Source organism: Episyrphus balteatus, chromosome 3 (genome assembly GCF_945859705.1).
Source record: "Episyrphus balteatus chromosome 3, idEpiBalt1.1, whole genome shotgun sequence".
Lineage (NCBI taxonomy): Eukaryota > Metazoa > Arthropoda > Insecta > Diptera > Syrphidae > Episyrphus > Episyrphus balteatus.
The window spans coordinates 83,076,944-83,104,246 of NC_079136.1; the positions used below are offsets into that span (position 1 = coordinate 83,076,944).

At 30.5% G+C, this 27,303-nt stretch overlaps 1 protein-coding gene across 1 annotated transcript in view; it reads right to left on the minus strand.

Moving 5' to 3' along the window:
- Window positions 1-27,303, minus strand: part of LOC129916804 (mucin-2) — a 77,815-nt gene that overhangs the window by 3,513 nt on the left and 46,999 nt on the right. The window contains exons 3-4 of the mRNA XM_055996948.1: window positions 12,762-16,666; window positions 6,986-7,082 (exon numbers count right to left, since the gene is read on the minus strand). Coding sequence (XP_055852923.1) covers window positions 6,986-7,082; window positions 12,762-16,465 — 3,801 coding nt within the window. The 5' untranslated portion in view covers window positions 16,466-16,666. The remainder of the gene's footprint in view (window positions 1-6,985; window positions 7,083-12,761; window positions 16,667-27,303) is intronic.

The following is a 27,303-nucleotide window of genomic DNA, read 5'->3' on the forward strand; positions in this document are numbered from 1 at the left end:
TAATTCTATTTAATGATGCTTTTTTATGGACCATGATCATGAATCATCATTAGGTATACCTAACAGATTTATTAGCATAAAAAATAACAAAAGAAATCAATTAAAAACGGTCAGGGTTTTTATTCGGTTCATTAGATACAGATTGCGTATTGATACTATTGGATCACAAACAAACAAAAAACAGCTGCTAATATATCGATTTGATTGGAAATGCAACATTTTTTTAATTGGTAATTTGTTTTAAATCATTACATGGTTGACCTTAGCTAAGCAATCTATAGAAATTTTCAATCCCGCCGATAGCAGTACAATATTTTAATTGGTACTGCTGCTATAATTAGGTAGACTAGATTTTATAAGTTTTCTACCTACATATCTTCATATGAGTATAAAGATTGCATTTTCTGAAACTGTTTTCACTTGTGATAATGTATGTATCAAATTATGCATTGCTAAAAATAATCGAACTTGAGATAAGATCAAGTCTGGCGTTGAGATGATTACAGAGTCTGTCAAATTGCGTCAACAATATCAGCTATTTAGATTTATCTTCAAACGATTTCAAAGATCAATAAACGGACCTCATTAAACCTTGAATATTACTTTGTGTTGTTAATAAATATTAAATTTTTTTTATTTTTTTTGTTGAGAAAAATTAAAAACCGAAAAAGAGAAAACGAAAGTTTAGGCCAGATACCCGAGGAAACAATCAAAGAAAGTTTCGTGATGCGACGTTATTAATGCTCCTCCAAAAAAATTGTATTTCTCTTTCATATAAATAGTATGCTACTTTAAGGTAAAGTAACTTTTTTTTTTAAATAAAAAGTCGCTGTACAGTTTTGAAGCCTGGTAAACAGTACGCGAAATGAAATCTTATAAGTTAATTTTGCTTCTTTCTGTAACATAGTCTTCTATGGCAGTTTTAGGGGCAGTTTTATAAAAGATGACTTTAAATCAAATAAAATAAAATGCACCACTGGGGACGCACGTTCTTGCTCTTGGAGTTCAAGAGCACTTGAGGTTGGGGAAGAGCGTACATTTGGGGCAAATTTTTTTATATGAAAAAAATAAATTTTTTTTATTTGACTTTTTTTTTAAATAAAAATGCAGTTTTATTGCAATAGAATATAACGTTATTTGATTTAAATTGAAAAAATTGTATGGGAGGTACACTTTCTAAGCGAGATAAAAAAAAAACAAAAAAAAAAACAAACTTTCAGAATTCCATTAAAATCATCTCATCTCCAAATTTGAAGAAAATTCATCCACGCGTTTAGGCTGTGGAAATGTGTACAGATGGACGGACGACGGAATTGCGAGACCCACTTTTTTGGAATTCTCCATGATTGTAATGTTGGTTTTGATTAAAACCTAAAATTTTTTTTCGACACGAAACCGATACTTGGCCTATAGAACAAGTAAAAATTGTTATGTTAATGATTACCTTTTTAAAGCCAGAAATGTAAACTTAATTTTAATTTTTAAATTAAGTTATTTCAATCAACTTAATATTTTTGAAATAAATTGGATTTCAATGTCAAAATTTGGGAAAACATGTTTTAAAAAACACATTGAATACTATTTTTGTCAAGATTTCAATACAAAATTGATCGGTAAAGTAAAATCGTCGGCGTGAAGCAAAATAGTTCTAAGTCCTTAAGAAATCATGTACTTAGAACAATATTGCTTTAAGCCGACGAAATGCCTCAATTAATTCTTTATCAAACAAAACTTTAAATTTCTATGCCTTCTCGTTTTTGAGAAAACTAAAAAATAGAAAAATACTTTATTTATCAGACTCACTCGTGAGCACATCTCTGGTACCAAGATATTTTCTCAAAAACTATAAGGCATAAGAACATATGCTTTTCAACTTTTGATAAGGGATCAATTGAGGCAGTTAACATTATCGATTAATTTCGATTAATAACACGGTGTTACAAAAATGAGGTTTTAAAATATACGCGGGCGGAGACCTATCAGGTTTTGTAGAGCTAGTCGCACTGAATACGAAACGGTATTTGAAAATCCCCTAACACCCCCCAAAATCTGGAGTTACGGGCAAAAAACGGTTTTTTGGACCTCCACCCATTGAAAAAATTCTAGCTTCGACAATTTTTTACCCATTTTCGATTTTTTTACAGTTTCTGATAGAAAATAAATATACCTTTTTAACAATGTATAAAACATGTAACTCGGTTAAACCACTTAGAATTTATAAGCTGTCAAAGTTCAAAAATTCAATTTTTTTTGTCATTTGCCCAACTTCGGCATCAATTTAAAGTATATGTTTTCAAAACAACATGCTATTTAAAAAATATATTGTAAAACTATATCTATTTCCCAATTAATCGAGGTATTTTTTATGAAAATCACTTCAAAATTGGCTTAGAAAAAGGTATAGGTATAGAAAAAAAATGTTGTTTCGGCACGTAGTAGGATAACTTGGGCGCCAGTATTTGATAACGGGTTTTTGTAGAGGAGCTCAATAAAAACATTTTTTTCTTTGAGAGGGGGGTCTATCTCTCCCCGTTAAGGTGGGAGGGGCATTTTTCTAAAAAAACTATATGAAAACTATATGTTTCTATGTCTTCTAGTTTTTGAGAAAATTGAAAAATTATTTTATCAGATTTTTCTTTTTTCAAAATATTTTTTGTTTTTATTTGTTTTTATTTTTCAATTTTCTCGTAAACTAGAAGACATAGAAACATATAGTTCGAATTTCTGTATCTGGGTTGAAATTGAAAAAAAATTTTTTCTAAGCCAATTTTGAAGTGATTTTCATAAAAAATACCTCGATTAATTGGGAAATAGATATAGTTTTACAATATATTTTTTAAATAGCATGTTGTTTTGAAAACATATACTTTAAATTGATGCCGAAGTTGGGCAAATGACAAAAAAAATTGAATTTTTGAACTTTGACAGCTTATAAATTCTAAGTGGTTTAACCGAGTTACATGTTTTATACATTGTTAAAAAGGTATATTTATTTTCTATCAGAAACTGTAAAAAAATCGAAAATGGGTAAAAAATTGTCGAAGCTAGAATTTTTTCAATGGGTGGAGGTCCAAACAACCGTTTTTTTCCCGTAACTCCAGATTTTGGGGGTGTTAGGGGATTTTCAAATACCGTTTCCAGGGTTCGGACTTTACTTCGATCGAAGTAGATTTACTTCGATTTTGGGAAAAAAATAAAATCTACTTCCCTACTTCTCTTTTTCAGGATCTACTTCTATTTTTTGATTGAAAAATATTTTTCAAATAATAAATTAAGAGAAAGGGATTTAACTTCAATTTTAAATCTGGTCGAGGCATTGAGAAATAAATCTCAACTGAAATCTCAAAAGATGAATGGAGGTCAATTATTCTTCAAATTCAAGATATAAATAAAGTTTATGAAAGTAATTTTGACTGATTTTGGAGAATTCCTGATCAAAATTTTGTTAGATTATGCTAAATTAACCGTTTTACCCCAAAGCACCGTTACAACCACTAGATGAGAAAGGTTTTTTGGAAAAGATCATAATAAAAAAAGTAAAGAAAAATAATTTTTTTAGAATAAATTTTTGTAAATAAATGTTCTGAAAGTTTAATTTTGAAATCTACTTCCGAAATTTAGGATCTACTTCACTTTTTTTTCAAATCTGCTTCGAAATTTTGAAACTGAAGTCCGAACCCTGACCGTTTCGTATTCAGTGCGACTAGCTCTACAAAACCTGATAGGTCTCCGCCCGCGTATATTTTGAGTGTTACACCGTGTAATATTATATGAAACTCTTCTACAAAAAACAGTTATCAATTCTAAGCAAAAGCAGTGATGCGTTAATGATTTCAACCTATATTTGATCTGAGAATTCCAGAACCTTTTGTAAACATTTTCACAAACTAAAGCCGTTTCAGAATTTGTACACTTGGGCGTATGTGAAACATATAAGTTGTTTGCAGATAAAAAAATCAAATCGGTGGTGTATTAATTCTAAATGCAGCAGATCACTTAAAAATCATTACTGGCCCAAAAGTTAGTTAATATCAGTATTTAAATATTTAATTGATGTTATTAAAAGATTTTTATTTTGAAGAAAAAATCGCTGAAATAAAATATAAATTGAGAGACCAATACATATTTTCATTTCAATTGATTTGGGGTTTGATCTTCAATAGTGCACAACTATGACGATTCACAACCGACATTATCAAGCTTTTATATACATACGTTTATCTTATTTATTGAAGGCCAATAAAACAAAACTGATTTATTGTGTTTTTGTTTTATTATTTGATTTAATACCTACATAAATATACCGCTTCAAAATTAATCAAAACTAATTGAAAAGCTTCGACTAAAAAATACATACATACATACATACGAGTATGTTCGTACATAAGTTGTTATAATAATGACTTGTCTCTTTAAGTTAAATTCTAATCTTTAAACTTTACACCTACGTGTTTATTATTCAATAACATTTTATGGACATAAAACAAAAAAAAAAAAAAAGCTGGGCGATGACAAATCATTGAAACTTATGAAACAATTGTTAAAAGATTTTAAATTACCTAAAATAATATTCAAAAAAAAATATATAATAAAGCCTTATTTGTATGCACAATTAAAACGAAAATAAAAGCTTTTTCTGTTATCATTCATCAATTTTGACATTTTTGTAATTTTTCATTGAATTGCAAGAAGAAGTAGGTGGTTTAAGGTGATGTTAATAGATTTCTCAAAAAAAAAATGTAAATAACGAAAATCACAGGTCTTCCCTACCGCATCCTGGTACAAATGAATTGATAAAGTGCATTGTGCATTATTGTGGGTCGAAAAACTGTTTTTTTTCGAATTTCAAATCCTAATAGCGCGGAAAAATTGCGAATGGTGAAGTCTAAGAAATTATTAACATCGGTTAATATCTTCTACCTCCAGATCGGTCCTAAAGGTTGAACATTTTTTTTTTTAATTGTAATTTTAGAATTGGGTAAGGAACTCCGGCGGCATTTTGAAATTTGTCTAAATATGGCAAAATTTTTATTATAACTTTATTTTTTCATTAAATTTAAATCAAAAACCATTTGCACAGCCATTTTTGAAAGAAAAGTCATGAGTTTTAGGACTCTGAAGAATATTAGTATGAGATTTACGAAAAATCTTCCAACTCTTATTTATTCAAAATGCTGGATTCAAAATGGAGGACATAATAAGCGTTAATAGAATTTTCTTTTTAAAAACTATATATAAGCTAAAATGTTTGCTAAATTGATGTCAAAAAGATGTTCGCTCTTGGATTTATGTATAACTATTCATATTCAATGAAAAAAAAAAAATTTAATTTAAAAAAAAGACCAAAAAGTACCAAAGTAGTTAAGCACACTTTTAGAATTTTGTATGGTATTTCTTGGATTTTTTATATTTTATATATATAATTATAGTTGGTAACAAGACGATATTGGTGTCAAATTAAAGGAAATATTGTCAACTTTCAAAATTCATGGTCTTCCCGGTCTAAGCTTGGTAGTTTTGTAGCCTGTTTTAAGGTTAGAAGTGATGAACGTGAGTGTTTTGTAAAAGTCCTGTTTTTTGTATGTGTGTTGACGAGTTTAGGTTTTTTTTTGGTGTCAAATCAAAGTTTAAAACTAAAAACATTCCTGACATAAAAGATGTTTAAGTTTATGGTTGATAGTTTTTTTTATACATACAAGGTTTATTAAAAACTATAAAAAAAGGCGTGCTGCAAAACGTTTGCATGTCAAAAGAGTGAATTACTTTCAGTATCTAGAGATCTTCCACACCAAAGTAGTCGAAAAATTCTCAATCCTTCAGCCAAACAAGAATCTGACTCTTGACACATCGCATTTTTACTTAGAAATTTGACTTATATCTTTTAAATAACAAAACATACATGCTTACATTTTAAGCTTCTTATAAAAAATTCGGGTCTATTTCCTAGAATCCCATTAAAACCAGCCAGTTTCTACGTCCAAGTCGAGCATTAAATTTAATTAGACTTAATAAACCACTGTAGTAAAACCTCTGAGTCATCCATCACTCACTCATTTATTTTGTGCAAAAAGATATATAAAAGAAAAACACTTCAGAAAAAAAAAAAAAAATTCACGCACATGTGGAATAATATAATCTTATCTCGAATCCAAAGACTCTATATTATACGAGTAAGTGCTTGACGGCCGCGATATTGCGCTCTAAACTCAAGTTTGCGATTAAACTAACTTAACTTACTCGTACATATAACTTTCCCCAACAAATTGGTGGCATCCAGCGAGAGTGTATTCATAAAAAATTAAATTCACATATTCTCACACCCGTGTCGTAGTCAGGAAAATGTGTAAGTGAGCATTGAATTTAATTTATAATTAACTTCAAGTCCCACACAAGGTTAAAATATTCATAAATTATTTAATTTTTTTTTGTATTTTTATTTTTTTTTGTATTCGAAGACGCATAAGAATTTTTGTAAATGAAAAATAAGTCAATACTTAAATTTTATGACACAGGTGAGGAAAATTGAAATAAAAGTAAATTTTGGTGGGTGGATGCACTAAAGTGGATTGTATTCAAAAAAGGTTGCAATCTTTTGGATTTAAAAGACGTTAAATGTGAGACAAATTCAAAATTCTTACATCATTTTAAAAATAAAAAAAACTTATGATGACTAATTTAAATCGAGACACTGCACCGTCTTAACTGAACAATAAAACATTAGTTCTTCTTGGGTAATTCTGTGATGAGTTGAGTTTGAATTTTTTTATGAAAAAGTCAAAAAGATTGAAGGTATCAAACAAAACCTACGCATTATTTTCGTCTAATTTTATTTTTAGATTTAAAGAATAAGAAAAACAGTCTACTATTTATAATGAAGATAGTAATTGCTTTCTATATGCTTTATGCTTCCGTGACTAAAGTGAAGATTAGATGGAATAATAGTTGTTGAATTTTTTGTGTCTACGGTACGGATGATACTACTTACCCTGACATAGTTGGCGTTAATATATTCGCTCTTCTCATCGCCGTTCTGTTGCTGAAGTATTACCCGTGTCTCTGGCAAAGGTATAACATTGGCGTACCTGAAAAGATTGCATTTGTTTAAAGATTTATTTGGATGAGTGATTTTTTTTTTTTTTTGTGTAAAAGAAAGATTTTTATTATTCAACTTAAATCTAGAAAATGTTTCTTTAGGACAAACATTAAAAACCTAAATACATCTACCAAAAAAAAAAAACAAAACAAAAAGTGTGAATGTCTATCATCCAAGGCATCTAAGTTTAATGGATAGTTTAAGATTGTAATGACTTTTTTTGCATTAATCTCATAAAATTATTACACAAGTGTAAAAATACAAACAATATTAAAACTTCTTTTTTTTTTTACAAAAAGAAAATATAAAAGCACTTCTTGTGAAAATTTTAGTTTTTTTTTCAACTGAAGCAACCAAGCATTAAGGCAAAGATTTTAGCCATGAATCTTCGATTCGGAATGATGGACATGGAAATTTACAGACTCAAAGGTCCCAATGTTACCTTCATCTCAAAAATGACTTTAAAAAATATGTTCAAGGTCTCCTTGGTTTACTCGGGACGCCGCACACTGGGGAAATTTGTATGGGAGTGCGGAAAAAATTAAATAAAAACTGAACCACTGAATAGATGAGGATGAAATTTTCAGGGATGACAGTTTTCGTCTTAAGAAATTATTATTATTCATTTCCACCCACTGCCACGCCCTTTTAAAAAAATTTGTGAGAGTAATAAAGAATTCCGATTCTCAATTTACTTGTACTTATAGCATTTTTTTTTTAAATTTTTTTGTATTAGGTATTGGAACCACCTCACCGATTTTAAATACATTGAATGGAAAAGAATAACTCATAGTAGGTACTGTTGTCGAGGTCCACGTCCACGCAAAATAAAAAACCCAAATTATAGTTAAAAATTATTAAAAAAAAAAAACACTTTTTTCATTTTTTATACAAATTTTTCAAAAGTTTATTCTTTTAAGAGAGCCATTTTTTCCTCAATTAAATGACTCTGATTCTTCTTAATAAAGGAAGGGGTCAGATGATCTGTATTTTTCAATAATAATTTCAATTTCTGCTTAGATCTTCGCATGAAATGCTTAAAATTCCCATTATTAATAAAATGTATAATAATAAGACGCATAATCCCTTTTCACTCGTTTTTAATTTGAATAGTTTTCAATATATTATGTACATACATTTCAGTTACATATAACGAAAATTAATTTTTCGGAGCCAAGTTCAAAAAATCAAATGTAATTTTATTGTAGTAGATTTGTAAAAAAATGTGTTACGAATTAATTTTATTTTCTCTACTTGTCTTTTTGTCTTTCGGATAAGAATTTCAAGCTTGCCAAAAAAAACAAAAATCTGACAAAAAGGAGATTTTTTACTTTTCAATTTTCTCGAAAACTAGAAGGCATAGAAACATATGGTTTTCAGTGTTTGGTAAGGAATTAATTAAGGCAGTGTTCTTTATCATTCAAATTGAATTCAAATCCCCAGCCTTGTCAAATATAGTATTGGATATGTTTTTTTTATTTTTTTTTTTTCAAAATTTTGACTTTGAAATCGGTTATTTCAAAAACTATTCACTTAAAGATCTTAATTTAAAAGCTCAAATTAAGCCTAATATTTTGACTTTTAAAAAAAGTATCATTTATAACTGTAAGTGTTACCATTGATTTTTAATATTTTTTTTTGTTATTTTAAGTAATTTTTAAGAAAATGATTTTTGCGACCAAATGAAGTTTTCAATTGCCAATAAAAAACGCAGTGGCACCTGGTGGCACCCAAATTTGGCCTTAATCGAAAGGGAATTTCATAAGGAAAAAGTTTTTAATAGTCTCTAACTGTAGGCAAGTGTAGCTAAAATAATATATACAAAAATATGAAAAAATCAAGCCATTTTTTTCTCTTTTCTTTAAATAATTATATAAAATAATTAACATCTTTAAAATTAATAATTTCTTCGATTTACAATAGACAAACGATGGCTTCTTTACGGAAAAATAAAAGTGTATGAGTCGGCTCAAGCTAAAAAAAATTACACAGCTTTAATTTGAGGGTATTTTCACTTCGTTTTTTATACTTTCAACAACTTGTCCCTTTACAAAGCTCTTAAAAGTAAACTACAAGTCTGATTTTAGTAATTCTTTCTGATTTTGATTCAGATTTTATTCTAGAATTTAGAAATACTATTGAAATATTCTCCGAGGAACTTTAAATTTTGGACTTTTTTCCGCAAAATCCCCAGTGTGCGCCGCCGCGCCGCGCCGATCTATGTAATTAAATGTAGTAGAATATAGACGTTCAAAGTAGAAGTTGATTAAAATTAAAAACAAATCATGTTTTAATAAGGAATTAAGAAGTTCTCGTGCAGGTACCGAGCGTTACCATGTATTACAACGAATTTTTGTCAAAGAAGGAATGACGAATGGGTTTACTAGAATATTGGAAATGCACTGATCTGAAGTTAAGTCTCTTTCTCGACCACCACCAGTTAAAGAAAGCTTAATCAATTTTACTGTTACTGAAATACCTCTAGATTCTTCCCCGTGCGTCGTCTCCTATCTGTCCAAAAACGCAACTGAAAAATGCAGTCGTTTACTTTTTGGCCTTCACTCTGCTTAATCACAGCTTAAAAGAATCAATGAAGTGTAATTGTATCAATTTTCAAAGTTTAAACTTACGGTCACTGTGGCGTATGTGTAACATTTTATTAACAGATTTTTTTGTAAAGATTTTTTTTTTTTGCTTTTGGAGAGCAAATAATAAAAGCAGTAGACTATTTGCTGAACATTAAAATGGTGCCTTGATGAAAACTCATGAAATTTGGTACACTGAAGGATATAAGTATAAAGAATACGTTCAAATCCAGTTTCAACCATCTTAAAAATTTTTCAGGAAAGTTGCCTCTTGCAGGGAATTGACAAACGTCCAAGAGTCATGATTACGTATTTTTATTATTAAAGCCATTCAGTGGTAAATGTTGTTATTAATTATGTGGGTATCAAAAAGGATATGTACTGTATAAATTTTACTTGTTCAAACTTTAAATTATTTTCAATACTTTTGTTGTTTGTTATGAAAATATATTATTCGTTTCATGATTCTCTAGTTGTTCGTTTATTGTTTCTCCATTGGCTCTTACTTTCAGCTAAGACTAACAGCCCTATTATGCTATTCGATTCACGTGAATCAAAAGTTTTCCTTTCCGTATCACATCAAATTGGCTTTGAAAAACCTTTAACTTTCGAAGGCAAAACGTTGTTTCCGTCTATTTAAGCAATTCAAAGGAAGAAAAAATTGCTTAAATCTATTTATTTCAACCCCCATTTAAACGCTTCTTATTTTAGAATTTCACGTGAATCGAATAGCAGAATAGGGCTGTTATTCATCAAAAATCAAATTAATTACGCAAACTCCTGAATTGAATTAATAACACAAGGATAATTCAATTTTGTAGCAAAGCGGGGGAAAGAGAACCGTTTTAAAAACTTTGGTTAGTTTTTCGAGATATTTCGAAAATAAAATCTTAATCCAGTATTTTAGTCATATTTAATTTTTGACTGCAAGTACCATACAAAATCCCCAATTTAAATTTCTTCCACGTTACTATCTATAAATCCAGGATTAGTAAAAAAATGAAATGAAAAGCATAGAAGACATGAAGAAATGTTATTTAAGGATGTAGCGAATCAAAATTTTTCAATACATACTTCGAAGTTTATGTTATAAAAACTAAATTAAACTTTTCTAAAGGTTTTTGTGTCCTATACGCTTGTCCGAAAAATTCTATCCCATTACGTTATAAAGACATTTCCAATAGAAAGTCAAAATTGCCGCTTTTTAATAGTTTTTGAGGTTAAGTCTGAGCGTGTGGCAATTTTCTGAAGATTTCTCAAAGAAGAAGATTAAGAAGATTAAAAAAAAAAGTTTTTTTTAGAAAAATAACTAAAGCATTACCTCAAAAACTATTTAAAAAATCTGATTGTTTAGTTTCCTAATGGGAATATCTCCAAACGTGATGAGATAGAATTTTTCGGGTTTTAGCCCAGGACACCAAAAATTTAAAATTATTTTTTGGTTACTGTAACAAAAAAAAATTTAATTTTGCTGACCAGAGTAACAATGTCGTTGATATTTGATGAAAATTTACCGAAATAATAACACTCCCCATTCGTTCTAGTACATCGCTCTTATAAACAAGGTTGTACATACATTTTAACCTTCATTCTAAATACTGAACGAATGTAGGGTCAATGTGGGTAAATGTAAACAGGGGTAAATGAGAACATGGCTCATAACAAGCTTCAGTTAAGTCTCTGTGACGTATACATAAGTACAAATCGCGGACGCATGCATCTTTTAACTTATACGTCAAACTCAATGCTGTCAAGTGAGTATTCATTCGACGAGCGTATTTTCCGTGAAAGATAATTTTTTAAAGTGCCAAACAAGTTGTTAGTCTTTCAGAAATATTAAATATTTTTGAGATTCAATTAAGTCAGTATAATTTGCAAATACTTTTTAGTTTTGAATTTTGATGTAGATTCTATGTGATACAAGCAAATTTTAAAATACAGGACATTTATGTCGATTTGCATGTGTTTACATTTACCCCAGAATATTTTTCATAATGGGTAAATGTAAACAACGTATTCTGGAGGTAAATATAGACATATATTTTTGCTGAAATTATTGGTTTTGATAAAAATAACGTATTTTTAGTCAATTACTATTGCTAAAGTGCCGCGGAGTCACATTTTAAAGTAGCCAACACCATCATTTTCATTGAATGATGTTGCAAATCGGTCTTTGACGTAAAAAAAAACAAAAAATATGACGTTCAGAGCTGCTCAGGATGCATATTGGGCGCCTATATAAAGAATCAAATGAAGAAAACAAAAACTTTTATCGTAATTTGAAAAAGTTTTTGTCAAATACCTTCTTGAACGTTTTTCAAGTTGTTATCCATATGATAAAGAGGAAATTCTAAATTTTAAACCACCGTTTACATTTACCCCGAATTTGTAAAAAAACACAAACATGGTGGGGTATTTGTAAAAATGCCATATTTGACAGTAATGTTAACAATTTGGGAAATATTTGTTTATATTTATAAAGAAGAATTGCCATCATTTCATATTTGCATTTGTAGATACCATTCAAGTTGTTCCGTGAAAACATATAAAAATCTAAAGTCGAAAGAAAAAAAAGACATGAAATTGTTTACATTTACCCACATTGACCCTATGTATGTACGAAGTCTAACTACAGAACTAGTAGTTTTCTTTCAGTTCCGGTAATGGTAACGTTTATGCTATAAATGAAAGAAAATCAATGTACGCACAGGCACAGCTAATTATGTTCATCACAAAAAAACACCCTTGTTAATTGAATTTCCTACGCTTGGTGGGGCGCGACTTACTAACAAATCACAGCTAAGCGAGAATGAAAGTGATCAATATCAAATACGAGTAGATTTATTACATTAATGTCGGTAATATCTGAAAAATAAAATTTTAAAAGTAGGTACTTGAAAGCTTTAAATAGTTATTTAAAACTCAACTCGCCTGCAAACGAAACTAAGACACTTTAATAAGCTCTTATAAATGTATACAACTTTTGTTTCCCGCATGATTTAACCTAACCTTTGTTTCAATTTTTTTTTTGTATAAAATCTTAATAGCTTGTCACACCCTATAGCTTATTCGCTACAACATACCTGTTTTTATCTTCACATCCTGCTGGCACTTCATCAGCCCTAGCAATTATTTGTGGCACCTCTTTGAACTCCTCCCATATGCTCGATTTCTTCTCCACATACCTAGCCAACTCATGCGTGCCTAAAACATTGTGTCGCAGCGAAGGATCATCAAAAGCAACATTCCCATAGGAACGCTTGGACGCCCTCAATGTTGCCCCCTTCCTCCGCACACTATTATACACTGAAACATTATCTAGACTATACGCATCCAAGCTGACCGGTCGACATCTTTGTCCATATGACATTTGCTTTTGTCTCTTCCGCATCACATACAAAAATGCCACCAACAATATGAGGGCAATAATACCCACTGTACTAACTGATATGGCAATTATAACATTGACATCAGTTTCCTGAGCTTCTGGTGAGTCCATTGGTTGTAAGCCATTACCAATACCAATTTCTCCAGGTGGCATTAAGGTGGTTGTATCATCGAGCACCAATTTTGGAACATGGAATCCACCACCACTGCCATTGTCAATTGTTGGAACAATTGAATATACATCTTCTTTCTTTGTCGATATCGATTCCAATGTTGTTGCTGATTCATCATAATTCGGAGTGGTGGTGGAGGTTGTTGTCGTTGTTGTTAATAATTTTGTTGTTATCGAAAAGATAGAATCCACCCCATCCCCATCATTCCCCCTTTCAGTTGAAGAATGCATTTTCATATTCTCTTGATTATTGCTTTCCTCCGTTGTTGTTGTTGTAGTTGTTGCCGTCGTAGATGTTTCGCCGCCCACTTGCAATGGATCGATGACATTACTCTCGATTGACGTTTCGGCGTTATCCGAATTCTTATGAATCGGATCAATATGATCCAAATTTTCAGTGGTTGACGTTTTGACAGCTGCTGCGTTACTAGCTGCGTTACTAACCGTAACCGTTTCGATTGAATAAGTTTTGTTGGGCGCCACTGTACTAACTGTACTATTGACAGTAGTAGTTTCAATATCGTAAGCGTTATTATCTTCAAAATCTGTTACAATTACAGTTGTGATTTCTAAAGTGTCATCTAATTTATCTACTTCCGTCGTAGATATTATATCTTCTTCGGCGGCGTTATTTGTTGACAACGGCTGCGACCCGACACGTGTGGTAGCTTCAAAAGCTTCGGTAGAACTGTTTTCAGCGTAATTTTCAGTCGATTTATTCACTACCTCGTATTCGTTATAGTTATTGTTGGTTTTTTGTATCATCATCGTTTCGTTGTTGTCGTTGTTGTTGTTGATTATTGAGGGAGTATGTGATGGTGGTGCTTCAGTCGTCGTTGTTTGTGTTTCAGTTGTTGCTGCCATAACAGTAACAGCTGGTATTGTTGTCGTTGTTGTAGTTGTTGTTGTAGGTGTTGTTTGTGGTAGTATTGTAGATGATGATAATTCTATCGTCACTGGAGCTGGAGAAGTTGTTTGTGACGGCATTTTTGTAGCATTTTCTTCATAATCCATATTAAATGTGACAGGTGGAGCGGTTGTCGTCGTCACATCTGTCATAATCACCATTGTTTCCTTTGTTATAGCTACTGTAGATGTCAAAAATGGTATCGATGTAGTGAAATCTGATAACGATGTGGTTGGCAAAGAAGTCGTGCCGGCATTTGCTACTTCTTGAGTGATTTCGCCATTATTGACATGTGAATCCACGGTTGTTTCACTTTTCACTGTCATTAATTCAGGTATAGAGGTTAGGTTTGTTGTGGTCGTAGTTGGTTGTAGTGAGATTGTTTCTTTTTCAAAACTATCACCATCGACTTTGTTTTCTTCGATAATTTTCTCGTGAATAGTTAAAGGTTTTAAAGAACTGACAGTTGTTGTTGTTGTTGGTGGGATAGTGGAATCGGTATCTTTTGGCGGATTGTCATCTATTGTAGTTTTGTCAGCGTTCTCATAATTAACAGTTGAAGTCTCTAAATCATTATTTGTTGTTTGTTGAGATTCTGTTGGGTTGGGAACGGTTTCTTCTTCAATTTTGGTTGTTGAACTGATAGATTTGACAGTTGTGGGTTCTTCTTCAATTTTGGTAGTTGAACTGATAGATTTGATAGTTGTGGGTTCTGCTTCAATTTTCGTTGTCGGAAGTTCAACTTCATTTTCTAAACTCATTCTCGATTCGGTTGTTTCAAGCTCAATGTCGGGCTTTTCAGTGGTTATTTCAGTAGCTACTTCTATTAATTTGACAGTTGTTTTAGATTCTGCAGCATTAGTAGTGGCTGAAGTAAGTGAGACTACTTCAGTAGTACTTTCTTCAGCAGTTTCCACTATTTTTGGAATTAATTTCGATTCCATTTCATGTGTAGTCTCCATAACACGAGTCCAATCATGTAGACTTTTAGTTCCCATCGAAGTATTGGCTGGTTTTTCTTCAGAAGTCTCAACACTATTTTGAAGCTCAGAAGATTTAGCCTTTCCAACAGTTCTCAAGCCTGCAAGTGCCCAAACGTCACTGGTATTTGGCAAATTAAATTCATTTAAGGAACTATAATTGTGAGCAATGTATTTACCACGTTTTTCAGTCGAAGTGGAATTAGAGGTTTTTGTTTCGTTTGTTGTTGACCTTTTAAAGTCTGGAATTATTGTCTTAATGTCATGTTGATCAGAAATTTCAGTTGATGTTGGAAGTTGAGTGGTATCAACTGGCAGTTTGATTGTGGATTGATCTTTGATTAATAAAATTGACTCAGTGGATGTTACATCTTCAATTAAATTTTCGGTGTTTTTCTTTGTAGCAAATGTTTTGGGAATATCATTGACAGATAATTCAGTTGATGTATCAACGAGTTCATTTTGTACTTGTAACGGTTCGGTTACTTTATCAACTTCTTCAAGTTTAAAATTTGTTACTGATTCTGTAGTTTTGATTGTTGAATCAGTTTCAACTGAGATTGTAGTTGCTTTTTCGGTTGAAGTAGTTAAATTTGGAACCACTGTTGTATTAATTGGATCACTGTCTGTTGTTTTTTCTAGCAATGTTGATAATACTGTTGTATCGTCTTCTAAATTTTTGACAGTTGAATCCAATTTTTCTTCGTTATTAGCTTTATCAATTGATTTAGCTTTTAAATTAGTTGAAGTTTCAATTTCGATAGTTATTGAATCATCATTTTTAGAGGTAGTTGTGTCATTTTCAATATTAGCTAATATCGTTGTTGTTTCTGGAATTTTATTAGTTGTGGTTTCTGAAATTTTAATAGATGTGGATTTATCTTCTATTTCAGTTGTTGTAGAATCTTCATTTTTACTTTTTTCAGACTTATTTTTGAAACCATCTTCAATAGGAGCTTTTGAAGATTCTTGCTGAGTATCAGTGGACAAACCAACTGTGTTTTCATCAAGTCTTAATCCTGTCAATGTTGTATCTTCTTTGTTTTTATCTTCACCAACTATTGTTGTAGTTACTAAAGCATCTTGCACCGAATTTTCCGTCGTTGTACCATCATCATTTTTGACTGTGACTGATAATGTGTCAAGTAACAAATTTCCATCATTTTCCAATCCTATCGCTGTTGCTGGATCTAATTCTTTATCGGAAATTCCGAATGATGTTCCATTTGTTGTTATTGATCGTTGTTCTCTTCTTATGACAGCTGAATTTATACATGTGATATTTAGCAAAATTTGAAATATTACAATGACGTAGAAAAGAGATTTTGTTAAGTGTGGCATTTTTTTTATAAAGTTGAACTTATAATAGTTTTTTTTATGGAAAAAGTAGGTATAAAAAGTTTTTATTGAAGGATTAAAGTTGCATGATAGTATAGCAGGTAGCCATTACAGGTGTTTATTCGATATCGTAGGGAATTGAAAGAGCTTTTAAGTTAAAGCTAGGAGAACAGTGGTTAGCCATTTTTTCAAAGAACGATGTATCTGAAATGAAAAAAATTAAATGGATTATTAGTTTTACGTGATAACGAAATAAGACTGTACAAATAATTAAAAAAAAAAAAAACAAATATGTATAATGTTTCGGTACTTAAATAAAGGATACCACTCAAATAAATGAAACATGTTTGATTATATTAGAGTTTGGTTTGATAGGAGGAGGATATGTTGGTAAGGGCAAAGGCTTTTAAATGAGGGGACATTATTATCTAATATCTTTTTTTAAATTGATATAGAAAAGTACTCGAGATCTGAATCTTTACAAGTAGTGTCCAGTCGAACTCGAACAGAAATAGAAACAGCGTGGTTAAGGAGAAAACTCCAGTTTGTATTATTGTAATTATGACTTAATGAAACAACACAATGCAATGAGAGTATTATAAAAAAAAATCGTAAACATTTGGGGTAAACGTGTTGAAAAAATGAGAATTTTAATAGGGTTTTGTAAATATGCGAAAGGTATCTTAACTTGTTATTTGAAACAAAATTATATGCTCATTGCTAATTCAAATTTTTTGTTTTTAAATTGGGGTGTTAAAAACAAATCTGAAGTTTTCCAAGATATTTTTAACGGGAAAAATGAGTAATTACGAAAAAAGTCTGAAAAATACGTTTCTTATTGGTGTTATGCTTTTAAAGTTTTCTTATTTTACAAATACGGTTTATGTATTTTAAAGGCATTATATCTTAACCAATTTTAACTACGTTTTTTATTGTTTTAAGTCTAAGAGCCGGCAGCATATTTTGACAGTTTTGATATAACCGAAATTCGAGTGTGCACATATCTAGATATGCACCACAGTATGTCAACGAAAAAAGTCTGGCAGTGATCTTTTTCAGCTTTCCCTTGCCAGACGCATCCAAAGTGCAGTAAAAAAAATCAACTTTTGGCGTTTTGGTATAACCGAATAAATGATACACCAAAAAATCATAAAAAATCGCCTGATTTCGAAACTGTGGGTACCGCAAGTTTCTTTTTGAGCTTTCCCCCCGCCAGACCGCTTTAAAGCATTTTTAAGTGCATTTTTCTAATAAAAACCCTAATTACTTATTTTCTGTTAGGTATAACCGTATGATGGTAACAAATTATCTTTCTATATCTATTCCTGGTTTAGAAAATATAAGTTTGAGCCAGCTATTTTTCAGCCTTCCCTCTACCACACGCCCTTAAAGGTTTCCCAAACAGGTTTTTTCATACAAAAAACACCTAGTTTCTGTTTTTTTCTTATATCAACAATTACTATTAGATGTGTCTTAAACTGCAATGTCGAAATTCTCCAGCAGCTGCCAATAACTTCAACTGCATTTTCAAATTATTGTAAGATACTTTTCAGTTGTTGTATTTAATTGCGGCCTAATAAGTGTAACAAGATAAAGATTGTTGTTGTAATATTTGGGATAAAACTTTTCACTTGTTTTTGAAATATTGAAACTTTACGTAGCTTTAGACCAAATGATAGTGGAAAATTTTTCGTCAGAAGAACCACACAATTTATCTAGTTTATGGAGTAAAATGTTGCCATTAATTACTCCGAACCGAAAGAGAGTTTCTCCAAAACAAAGACAAATAGGAGCTACTTAAATTAGAGAAAATTTTATATTTGATAAATCTTGGCAAATTTCCTAATATTTATGATACCAAATTGTTCAAATAACCTATTCAAGAAAAATTTTGTACTTCTTCACAATTCACAAAATAATAAAACATATATAGGTACCTAAGCGAAAACACATCACCACAATTGCTTATTTCTTACGACCCACCCTTAAGTTACCTATGAAATTACTTTCACTCCTTAGCGCCCTATTAAAGGAAATACGTGTTGTTGTCATGACAGAAGCTATCAATCGCACCTTTCAACCAAAATTCAAAAAAAAAAAAAAAAACAAAAAAACAAAAGGTATACCTATGTTGCTTTTGCCACTTCAAATATAGATAATTCCCTGGAAATCTATATCAACAAAACTAACATTTCACATAGGTAGGTTAGATATGTAATAGGTATATAAAGTTATATATTTATACGAATGTGAATGACACATAAGTTCTCATAATATTCAGTGAACAATACTTGCGTGACTGGGACTCTTAGCTAATGTTGTCTTTGGGTATACCCAACCTACCAATCAGGAAGCATATATATCTACTTACACTGTATCCTCTCTAAGATGGGTCTCATCATAGTGTCATGTGAACTTGTGACAGACAGATTGTTAAGCATAGGAAGCTTAACAATATTATGGCGAGTGGGAAATTATAATATATTTACATTCAATCTCCATTTGGAATTCAAATCAAATCATAACAATTACGATCTTACCCCAACAAAACAATTGTCTGTACTTTGTCTTTGCAGGTTAATGTACCGGTAACGTAACCATAGACATGAAACACTATAATCGGAGAGCATAACAAATGAAAAGGAAATTATAAAGCTTCACAGCTTATGAATGCATCAGCAGGGGTTATATTGGACTATCAAAGAGCTCCCTCGGGAATGATGGTCTTTGTCCAGTATATGTACGAGCTGAGCAGCAAGAATACATCAAGAATACAAAATAATAGTTGTTGATTTAGCAGTAATGAGTAGTACATTACTCTTGTCTGTAACTATGAGAATGGAAACTAAACAAGAGGCTATTAGGATATACATATGTACGAGTATTTAACTAATTTATTAAAATAAACTTTAAAAACAATAAAAAGATGTATGCAATTTTTTTTTTTAAATAATAAATTTAGGAGTATATACTTACAAAACATTAAAATTGAGAAGAAATTTCATTTGAAATGTAAAATAATAAAACTTGTTTTTGAATTGTTTTCGAGTCGATGCCATGCAATAAGGCCCAGTGAAATAAGTTCTTCAAAAATCAATTCGACGTCTCACGGTTAAGATTTTCATGTAATTTGGGAAAAAAATAAATGAAACATTTCGCATAAAAAGGGACGTATTTTAGGATTACGTAAAAATCGAAAACATTATCTACTCTACCTGTTATAATTGGTGGAAAACAAAGCTGAAGACAAATTGCTCCCATACAAATCTACATAATTTAATTTTAACAACCCAAAAAAATTGACCACTGTTCGCAAACTGTTGAAAATTGGATTTATTTCTATTTTGAAAACTGAAATATAGTCAATTTCTTAAGCTTGGTCTTATTTCACTTGACCTTATTTCATGGCACAGGACATGACCTCTTAGTAAAGTTTACCATTTTATTGTATTTTTATATTGTTAGAGCCGTTGTCTAAAAAAATAGTTTTTGTAATTAAGAATTTATAAACATTTTCAAAAATAAAAAAACTGGTGCGGCACTTTTTAATAATTTATTAATAGACAGATAAAAACTAAGTTTTAAATAAATTTATTTTCAAAAATTGATTTTTCAAAAAAATACATCGAATTTGTTTTTTTTTTTTTTTTTTATTCGATATCGTTGTTTTTTTTTAGTTTTGCGAAACTTTAGTATAACAATTTCCTAAACGCTTTTCTTCAAAATTTTAGTGGAAATGGGTTGAGTAACTAAGGCAAAGAAAACGGTTCTATAACAGGCACTGTTAATAACGGTTCAAGAACATAATCAGGGTTGTAAAAATGTCAATTAGAAAAAAATTTAAAAAAAATATTTATTGTAAATAAAGAAAAATGCATTAAAAAAATATTTATTGTAAATAAAGAAAAATGCATTAAAAAAAATATTAATTGCAAATAAAAAAATTATGCATTAAAAATAAAATGCACGACTGGGTCGCACGTACTTGCTCTTGTAGTTCAAAGTATCTTTATCTTAAATATCTATTGGAAATTTAAGATTTTGTTTAGTGTCGAGAAAAAAAAAAAAAAAAATTGAAAGTTAAAAAAATTTTTTTTCAAAAACTTTTTTAATTTTTTTTTTTACATTTGACACTTCAAAATGATTTCTGTAAATTTTGAATAAAATTGACTTATGCTTTGATGAAATATATGAACTTAAAAAATATGTCAATTTTTGAAAAACGGCAACGCCATATTTCCGTTCTCCGAACTTTTTAAGAAAAACTAAAAACGCAGTTTTGTTAGAATGAATAAGAGTATTATGTACACCAAATTTAATCGAAATCGTTAGAGCCGTTTTCGAGAAAGTTGCAATACCTCGAAAACGTTATATGGGAGATATGCATTAAAGAAGAGATATTAAAAAAATAAAAAAAAAAACGGGTCTATTGATTTATCATCTGTACCAAGTTTCAAGCAAATCCATTCATCCGTTTAGGCTCGATGTAGAGATGGACGCACAGACGCACACACTCACAGACCGACGGACGGCATTACGAAAACTACTTTTTTGATCTTCTCCATCATCGTAATGTTGGTTTTGATTATAAACTCGATTTTTTTTTTCTACACGAAACCAATACTTGCCCTAAAGAGCAAGTAAAAATGGTATTGTGACTGAAAAATGTTTGCATTGAATAAAAATTTTTTATTGCAAGTAAAAATATTTTGCATTAAAAACAATTATATTGCAAATAAAAAATTTTCTTTATTGCAATGCAAATAAAAAAAATTGCATTAAAAAAAATATCTGTTGCAACTGAAAAAAATGCATTAAAACAAATAATTTTTATTGCAACTAAAAAATATTTGCATTGGAAATTTTTATTGGAAATATGTAAAAATATTTTCTGCATTGAAAAAAAAAAATCAATGCAAAATGAGTGCATTAAATATTTTTTTTAATATTCGTTGAATTTCTTACAATTTTGGCTATTTGACCATACATTAGTATTTCAACTATAATATTGAACCTAATGTAAGGCCAAATAGTAAACATTGTAAGAAATTTTGCATTGATTTTTTTGTTTTTTTTTTCAATGCAAAAAATATTTTTATTTACAAAGTTAAGAAAGAAAAATCTGATGTCGATCTCTCAAGATTGGTCCTGATAAAGAGGTGGTTTTAGTGGTTAAGAGTCCCACACTACTTGGTGTCGAATACTGCCAAGTGTCTTTTGAAGATTTCCTCCCGTCAAAAAAAAAAAAAAAAAAAAAAAAAAAAAAAAAAATGCAGAAAATATTTTTATTTGCAATAAAAATTTTATTTTCAATGCAAATGTTTTTCAGTTGCAATAAAAATTTGTTTTAATGCATTTTTTTTTCAGTTGCAGTTGCAACAGATATTATTTTTTAATGCAATTTTTTTTATTTGCAATGAATATCTATAAGTATTTTTTTAAATTTGTAATGGAAAACAAATGCATTCAAAAAAATGATTTCTTACAACTCTGGGTTATAATAGACAAATAGACGGATTTGCGAGACCCACTTTGTTCACATTCTTTATCATAGTAATAAATGCCATGTCTGATTGTAGAGTTTGATTTTTTATATCGAATCCTAAAATTGCCCTATTCCTTGGTTAAATTAAATTAGCACACACAACTCACCGATAAAATAACAAATGCTAGTATCCCAATCTTATTCATAAATCATAACTATAACTAAACAAGTGCATCTGCATTGTGCCTTTTCGCCAATAGTTAGATACTTTCCCTATTATCCCAATTAACTCCTTGCATGCGGAATTAATAAGTTGGTAATCAACAATATGCTAAATCCATTTTTACAAAGCAAACAGTCAAATTAGTTCTTTTGATGATTGCTTTGCTGTATTTTATTTTTAACATTACAGCAAAAAGTAAAATTCTTTTTCTTTCCTTTTCTTTATTTTCATCATTTTTTTTTTTTTTTTTTTTTTTCATTTTTATCAATCTCATAGACATTCCTAGATAGTGTAAATAAATATTTTCATACACTTCAAAGATACTTTTGTAAGTTCATAGACAAGGCCATGAACTACTGTCAAACCTGATAAAAAAGAAACAAATATATAGAAAAATTCCACTAATAGATTAAAGTTCTCAATTAAAACAACAACAAAACAAAAATTCGATTACGCATTTTAAGATTAATCACAGATAGACTTGAATAAATTTGATAAGATAAAATTCGCCCAATGTCATAGTACAAGAAATAACTACTATGTACAATCAGCAGTTTCATAATCATTGTTACGCGCTTACGTTATGAGAAACGAGAGATACTACAATCAATTTGAAAATCATTGCTTACTTTTAGGAGAGATTATTACGTGTTTTTAGGAGGATTTCTGATGTCGGTAATGTAGTAAACCAGCAAAACTACAGTTGGTTAGATCTTGAATTCATTTGCTTTTAAATTTGAATTTTAAAATTAATTGTTTGAACGAATTATTTGAAATAAGGTAGGTATTGCATTCTCATTTAAAAATTGTTTTTATTTTCACTAAAAAAAGGCACCCTTCAACTTAGATATTTAAATGGAACTTTATTATTTATGCTTTTCATGCTAAATGAAGCATTTATACCGAATTTTGTATTCTTTACCATTCTCATCTGGTTTGGCAACCAATGGTTAAAAATTATTGAAATTATTGAATAAAGTTGATAGTAGAGTGCTTTTTTGATTTTTTTTTAAGTTTTGACACTTATTTTTATGAATTATTTCGCCTTTATTGATAAATTTGTCAAGTTTTGCTTTTAACTGATTGAGTTTTTTATAATGCTCAGCGCATATATTTTTTTTATTGCGTACTCTTAGAGAGGCAAGCTTTTTAAAGCAAATAAATATTGCGATTGGAACTGTGGGAATAAAATTCTATTACGATTAGAAAAAATGCAACAAGTCATTCTTCTGACTTCATTTCAATTTGTTCTTGTTGCACTGACTGATTCTGTTTTAACTTTTCCTGATAGCAATTACTGCCATCTATCAGGAAACAAACATGGTTCCCTGAAATTAAAATTAGAAATTACCAACTTTATTATCTCAAAGGTTCGGTTGTATCATTAGTTTTCCAAAAGAAAAAAATATTACGCATACGCCATAGTGACCACTTAGGTTTATTATATTGTAAAATAATGTTTTCGAGCGATAAGATTTTGAGTTATCACTATTTTTTTTTTTTGTTATCGTTATCCAATTTATCTCGTTAAAGAAGCAATCTATTTGCTTAAATCTTGGTGGGTCTTAAGGGCTCATGATTAAGTTGACGTGCTAGAAGTTTCACGAAAAACTAATTAAAAGTAGCTAAATCATTCACAGACAAAGACGGTAACTGGGAAGACGAATATACGCGTCTTTATCTGGGTATAATTTGGACACGTAAAATTCATTTTTCGTAAAACTTCTAGAACATTTAACTTTATCATGAGTCCTTAAGACCCACTAAGTTTTTTCAACGAGATAAACTGGAACCAAACGTCAATATATCCTCTTCGTTACTTTGGAATGGCCAATTTGTACATATCTCTTCTCGTATCTTTTGACTTAAAAAAAAAAGATGTTATTTTAGTTTTCTTGTTTCTAACACGAAGTTACTAAACCCAATTTTTTTGGATCACAATTTTTCTAAATGTAAGGTATAATTTTCACAGTGTGTTGCTATTCTGGTTTTGGCATTGAGAGAAAATTAAGTCATAATAAACTATAAAACTAAACATTGTGTTAAATTGACCCAAAATAACCACCCCCACGCAAAACTGTTTGGCCAAAAATCATATAGATCACAGCTTTCTCTGTTTCATGTTTTTACTACCCGTACGAGGTCATAATTTAGTATTTTAATTTGTTTATATTTTTTATTGCCAAAATTACATGTTCACATTTCGACCAAAAACCATTTTAAAATTTTAAGCTTGAATCATTAGTCTAGGTCGACTGACTGTGGCCTGACCATTTCACAAAAATCTACAACTATTTAGTTAATTAATTTTTGTTTGGTTTCTTAAACTTTTTAGGTAGACTGAAATAAAGGTTAAGTCATAAATACCAGTAGGTATCTTGATCAAACGTATAACAAAGAAACTGGGTTAAATTCATGGAAAGGATAAAACAAACAATTTGCAGTAAAACAAAAAAATTTAAAACATTTCCTTTATTTTATGATTCAACGCTAGTTGAGGTAATCGAATAACCCCTTAAACTAATTCATTCCAAATGCGACTTTTCAGCATGAAGAATGGGAAATGAAAACAACAAAATATAAAACCCCAATCTACTGAATCATAACGTGTTTCTTTTTTCTTTTACATAAGTCAGTCTTGAGAAATGTGGTCAAAACCGTGGACAACTAATAACCACTACATAGATTAGTTTGTATTTTAATTCCTTGTGTCTCACCACAAGCATAAAAACATAATCATCATAATACACCCGGCAGGGTGAGGGTTTATAATGACTAATTACAAAATGACAAAAGCGTTTATCTACATTATTTCGTTTTTGTTGCTGCAGAAATTGCTATTTGCATGCTAAAACACGGGACCGGCTTTTATGTTTTAAAAAGTGTAGGCGCAGGAATAAAATTGATAACTTTTTTCCAGAAAAATATCAGTATTTTTCAAGAGTTATAAACTTGTTTTTTAGTAATTCATTGGCTTTCCTAATTTTCGACTGTTTTGAGCCACATAAAAAGGTTATAGATCCATTTTAATGTTTCGCCCCAAGAAATTTCTTATTAATTCGTTAATCCTTCAAGCGCTCCTGACTTTTATAATAGCTTTTGTCTTGATTCCGCTTTTCATTTTTGCAAACGAAAAAAAGCTATGCCCAGTTAGTGTCATATAGATATTTATATTTTGCAAAGTACGATCACGTTTTATGTTACTATACTCTAAAGCCATTTACCACTCCTGCTTTTGGCCAAAAGTTGCAATAATGGCATAGAACCTACTACCTGTTAACAATCAGAATGTATCTGTAGGTCGTGAAATGCCTTTCAAACGAATTCTATAAAAGGTTAGTTTTTTTTGTTATGCACATTGTCTCTCAGTTAAGCCGCTCACTTTTAGCCGTAGATAGATACTGGCTGGGTGAAGTGGAATAAGGTATGTGTGTTTGGGTAGGAACTTGCAAGCCTGAGGCTGGTGTGCTATGATTTATGACCAATGTGGAATTCCTTAAAGCCAGTGTCACTTTACTTTGGGTGCTTAAGTTTCTTTTGTTGTTTCAATACTTTATGATTTTTTTTTTTTTTTTTTGTTCAAAATTGATAGAACTAAAATGCCAAATGTTGTTGTTGTTGTTTCAATACTTTATGATTTTTTTTTTTTTTTTTTTGTTCAAAATTGATAGAACTAAAATGCCAAATGTTGTTGACCATTTGTTGTTTCATTATAATAGGTGATTTTCTTTTATCACGAAATCAAATTTATTTTAATGCGTAATGAGTGTGCTATGACCGAACACACGGGTGTAATTACGGAAGCACGATGAAATTACTGACAAAAATAAAAATATTTCCTTTTTTGGGATTGCTTATGAAACTATAGGTTGACCAATGAAACTATAGGTAATATATAACCTTTTCGTTTGAGATATTTTGGGCAGTGTGGGTGGAATTAAAATCAAATTAAGTGAATGCGATGAAATGCTTTTGATGTGAAATGTTTTTATATTTTGGTTACCTCGATATTGATATCGAAAGCGATAATTATTTGAAAGTGAGCAATAAATTGTAACGAAGCGTCACACTTTCCTTTCCACCGCAAACCAATTTAATTAAAGCTGTATGGAAACCAACCATCCCGGACTATAAACCCGAAACCAAATTTATAAAACGTCCCGGACTATGCCATCAACAGCAACAAAAAGAAATCAAATTAATTAAAACTATTTGGCAACCGCCCATCCCGGACTATAAAACCGATACCGAAACAACTGAACGTCCCGGATTATGCCATCAATAGCAACAACACAAACACGACAACATACATTTTGTTTTATACTCAAAACTATTGTTATTATTAATTTAACTTTAATTTTACCGTTTAATTTTATAGAGTTCACACTTGCTTTGTGTAAAAATATTACTAAGTAGATGTAAGAATTTCCGAATAAACCAGAGATCTTTTGAATCTACTTCGAGTAGACGATTTCTCCCTCAGTACACCTATTTAAGCCATAATAGATATACCGTATTGTTGTAAATTTTTGGAATGTTGGCAAATTTCCGTTTTGACGTTAGGTAGGTAGATTTAGCGTCTCTTTCCGAGTCCCCCTTCTCACCTTGAGTTAAGGGCATTACATCCGACCATTAGGTATAATTTCCGTCTCTATCCGAAGCCACCATCTCATTTGGAGTTTGGTCATAATCCCCGTCTCTATCCGAAACCACCATCTCATTTAGAGTTTGGTCATAATTCCCAAAGCCACCATCTCGTTTGGAGTTTGGTCATAGTTCCCGAAACCACCATCTCATTTAGAGTTCGGTCATAATTCCCAAAGCCACCATCTCGTTTGGAGTTTGGTCATAAATTCCCGAAACCACCATCTCATTTATAGTTTGGTCATAATACCCGTCTCTATCCGAAGCCACCATCTCATTTGGAGTTTGGTCATAATTCCCGAAACCACCATCTCACTCTGAGTTTGGTCATAATAGCATATTTTGGTCACCATAGGATTTATTCCTTTTATCTCCGTCCGAGATCCCCTGCTCTCTTAGAGTATTGGGCATTATTTATAAGTAGTATATAAGTTTTATATAAAATTGTTATTTAAAGAAAGTAGAGAACAATAAAGAACGATTCTATAG